The sequence below is a fragment of the Pollachius pollachius genome, assembly GCF_949987615.1.
Source record: "Pollachius pollachius genome assembly, chromosome: 8".
Lineage (NCBI taxonomy): Eukaryota > Metazoa > Chordata > Actinopteri > Gadiformes > Gadidae > Pollachius > Pollachius pollachius.
The window spans coordinates 18,735,359-18,738,805 of record NC_136941.1 but is presented as its reverse complement, the minus strand read 5'-3'; the positions used below and the strand labels follow the sequence as shown (position 1 = coordinate 18,738,805).

The following is a 3,447-nucleotide window of genomic DNA, read 5'->3' as shown; positions in this document are numbered from 1 at the left end:
GAAGCCGGTGTTAACGGTTGATACCCAGGTGGCATCAATGGAGAATGGAAATGACTCCCGCCTAGTCCTTCAGCCCTGAACTAGTTATCCACAACATTTCTCTCTCTCTCTCTCTCTCTCTCTCTCTCTCTCTCTCTCTCTCTCTCTCTCTCTCTCTCTCTCAGTGACTCTGCTCTCATGTACTTTCTCAGTCTCTCCTCTCTCATCCTATCACTTATCTCCCCTACTGCCCACCCTCTCTTCCAGAGGACTCTACTCCCCACTGCTTAGCCTGAGAACCACCTACTTCAAAAAAAAATCGATCCCACCTCCCCGGCCAACTGTAGCGTGATATGTCGTGTGAGACCACAGCCACAGCTGGGATGTGCTGGAAACCCTGCATTAAACCAGGGCGGGTGCAGCCCATAAATCAGCACATTATCTATATCGCAGTCCCAAGCCCGAGTGACACTAATTATACTGTGGACTCCCATGTTATCCTTACCAACGGATATTTTTAGGGCAGGCTTTCTTCTTTCTTTTTTTTATACAATTGAGATAACCGCTTTGAAAGTTTTAGACTTGACAATTCTAAAAATATCATATCTGCTGGCTATTTATATGGTTCTAATACAGTATTTAAATTTCAATGGTAACACGTTATTGTTTTGTGTGGCAGAGATAGTGTATTTTTATTATTTTTCTCTCAGCTCATGTTTGCGTCTCTATATATTGAGATATAAAAGAAGAACAACGCTAAACACGTATCTAAGCCAACCGTATCCACTCATACCCTGTCCCCCACTTACAGAGACTCACAACCTATCACACTGAATCTATCTGTCTCAGTGTATCTCAACACCTGGACTACATTATAATGTGCCACTCACAGCCCAGTGAAGAGGTAGTTAACCTTCTCATAATAGACAGAACTATCAGTGCAAACAGTGATGATGACAGATTCGTAGGTTCAATCAGAAAGGGTCCAGCGTCTATCCAGCTAGTTGATTATTTTATATTCATTGAGAATACGTGACGTGTTTAATTGGATGTACCCATATTATCACGTTTCTGATGTTCAGATGACTTTCTAGGAAGGAGAAAAGGATACAGTGAATGGACTATCTATGCTGCAACAATAATGTAGGACTACATAAATATTCAAACAAGTTATTGGGATACATTTTCCATTCACAAAACAATAATCTGTGGGTAAGTGATTAGGGTTCAAACTAATTAATGATTACAATTATTATTGAAATGTTGTTTTTTTATTCCATTCAATGACAAAATCAAAGAGTTCTTGTTCAATTCGATCTATTAGCCTAATATACATGACTTCACAAGAATTCACACTCTTATAAGCTTTCCAACCTGAATAAGTGCATTTCATTTAGCCCACTTTTCAGCAGTGGGGTAATGGAAGCCCGCGAGGGCCATCTAGTGGCAGTATTGGGAACAAGCATGATACAGCTTCCCCCTCAACAAATAAAAGAAGAACGCTTATAACTTGCAATATCTTATGCTGACCAATACCAAAAATCGAAAATGTCCCTATTCTACTAGAAATCGGGAAAACAGTTAACAGAAATCAAACACATGATGCAGCACTGACAGAAAAAACCTCCTGTGTTTTTTTCTTGCGCATTTCTCGCACCTTCTCCAGCAGGAAGGCTGCTCTCCTCTCCTCCTGCTTCTGGAAGAACGATGCCGCAACTCTCCTGCGCATGCGTCTGGCCAGGACCTCCAGCAGCACGAAGAAGTAGCTGAGGAGCCAGAGTGATGCCAGCAGGACCCTGACCCCCATGTCGGGGGCCGAGGGCCTCACGTGGCAGAGGGATGGGTTGATGGTGAACACCCAGCTGTAGTCGCGCTGGGAGTGCGTTAACATATTTTTCTTACACCCCAAGGGCAGAAAGCACAGTGCAGGGATGAACGACCAGGTCTATGGGGAAACAATGCAGCCATTAATAGTTGCATGCGTCACACAGATACACATGCACACGCACGTGCACACACGTGTGCACACACATACACACACACACACACACACACACACACACACACACACACACACACACACACACACACGGTGTCGTGGTATCCTTACCGTAAAATCGACCTGTATGCTGGCAGGAGTGCTCGGGAGGTCGAGGATCCAGGGCACACTCAGGTCCACGATATGAAACACCACGTGATCCACAACCATGACGAAGGTCATCGCAGTGAAGTATAAGGTCACCACGGCCATCGACATGAGGCCGTGGCGACACTCTCCACTTCTTTTCTTTTTGCTTGTACATTTTTCCCCAACGGATGATTCAGGAGAATGTTGGATGGTCTCTTTTTCCAGATATTCATTTTCAAAGTGGAGCGATGTCAGGTATAACTTTAAATAGCGTACTGATTGTAAAATGAATAAAAATATGAACAGGGCAGCCAGCATTCGGTTAAACAACAGCTTATAGTGTTTAACCAAGTACCTGGCGTGTAAAAAATCACTCTCTATCTGCACACTAGTATTAGTAAATCTGCTTTTGACTTCGGACATATCAATGTGCATAAAATTATCTAATTTGATAAACTTATCCTTCAATTGCCAGTTGCTTTCTATGGCTTTAATAGTTTCCTGGACCAGGTCACGCTTTGCGCTGTTCAGAATCCCAGAGGAGTTGAGCAGGCTCTGAGCGAAGCCCTCAGAGGCGCACTTGAGGATGTGCACCACCGCTCCGATGTTGATGGTGATGTTGGGGACCACGTTGAAGATCAGGCTCACAAAGGATGTGGAGATTACCAGCTTGCGGCCCTGTTTGGTGAAGAGCGCCAGCATGGCCATGGTGGCAACGCAGCGCAGAGGGTGGCAGAGGAACAGCAGCAGGAAGATGACCGCGCTGTACGTGCAGGCGATCTGTACCGACACCTTGGGGTCATATCTTAAACTCGCTGACAGCCAATAGTAAAGCAGGCCGGCGGTTGCTATGGCGATCCCGGAGCACAACGAGACCAGAGTCAGGACACCCTGTCCGACCACTGAGGGTGAGGAGTAGACCCTCCACAGATGGGACAGGACAGATTTCAGCTTCTCACTGCCAAGGATAAGAATACGGAATTAGAGTTAAAAGGTTTCACCAACTAGGATAAATACTAACAACAAGGCAATACAAGTGATAATAATAATAAAAAAATCTGAAGTCATAAGCCAAATCATATCAGCAATTCTTCTACAAGTGAAAAAAGCAAATAATGGATATGGATAACAGTAATTCCTTAGTACATTGCTTTGTGTCAGGACAACTATTCTGCAATGATCATTAAAACTTCAGTGAGGCCTACTGGAAAAACCAACAAACAAACAAGAAAGTAACAAACATGAACAAAGCAACAAATCAGCTCAAATACACCAGCAAACATGAACAAAGCTCACCTGAACAGGAGGGCAAACCTGAAGGACTCGCTGAAGCTTGTCAT

General features: G+C 44.2%; 1 protein-coding gene across 1 annotated transcript; it reads right to left on the bottom strand.

Moving 5' to 3' along the window:
- Positions 1 to 1,570: 1,570 nt before the first annotated feature.
- Positions 1,571 to 3,447, bottom strand: ocstamp (osteoclast stimulatory transmembrane protein; the record flags this gene model as incomplete). The annotated part of the gene is made up of 3 exons (XM_079741876.1): positions 1,571 to 1,924; positions 2,090 to 3,065; positions 3,404 to 3,447. 3 exons carry the CDS (start codon positions 3,445 to 3,447, stop codon positions 1,571 to 1,573), a joined length of 1,374 nt encoding a protein of 457 aa, XP_079598002.1.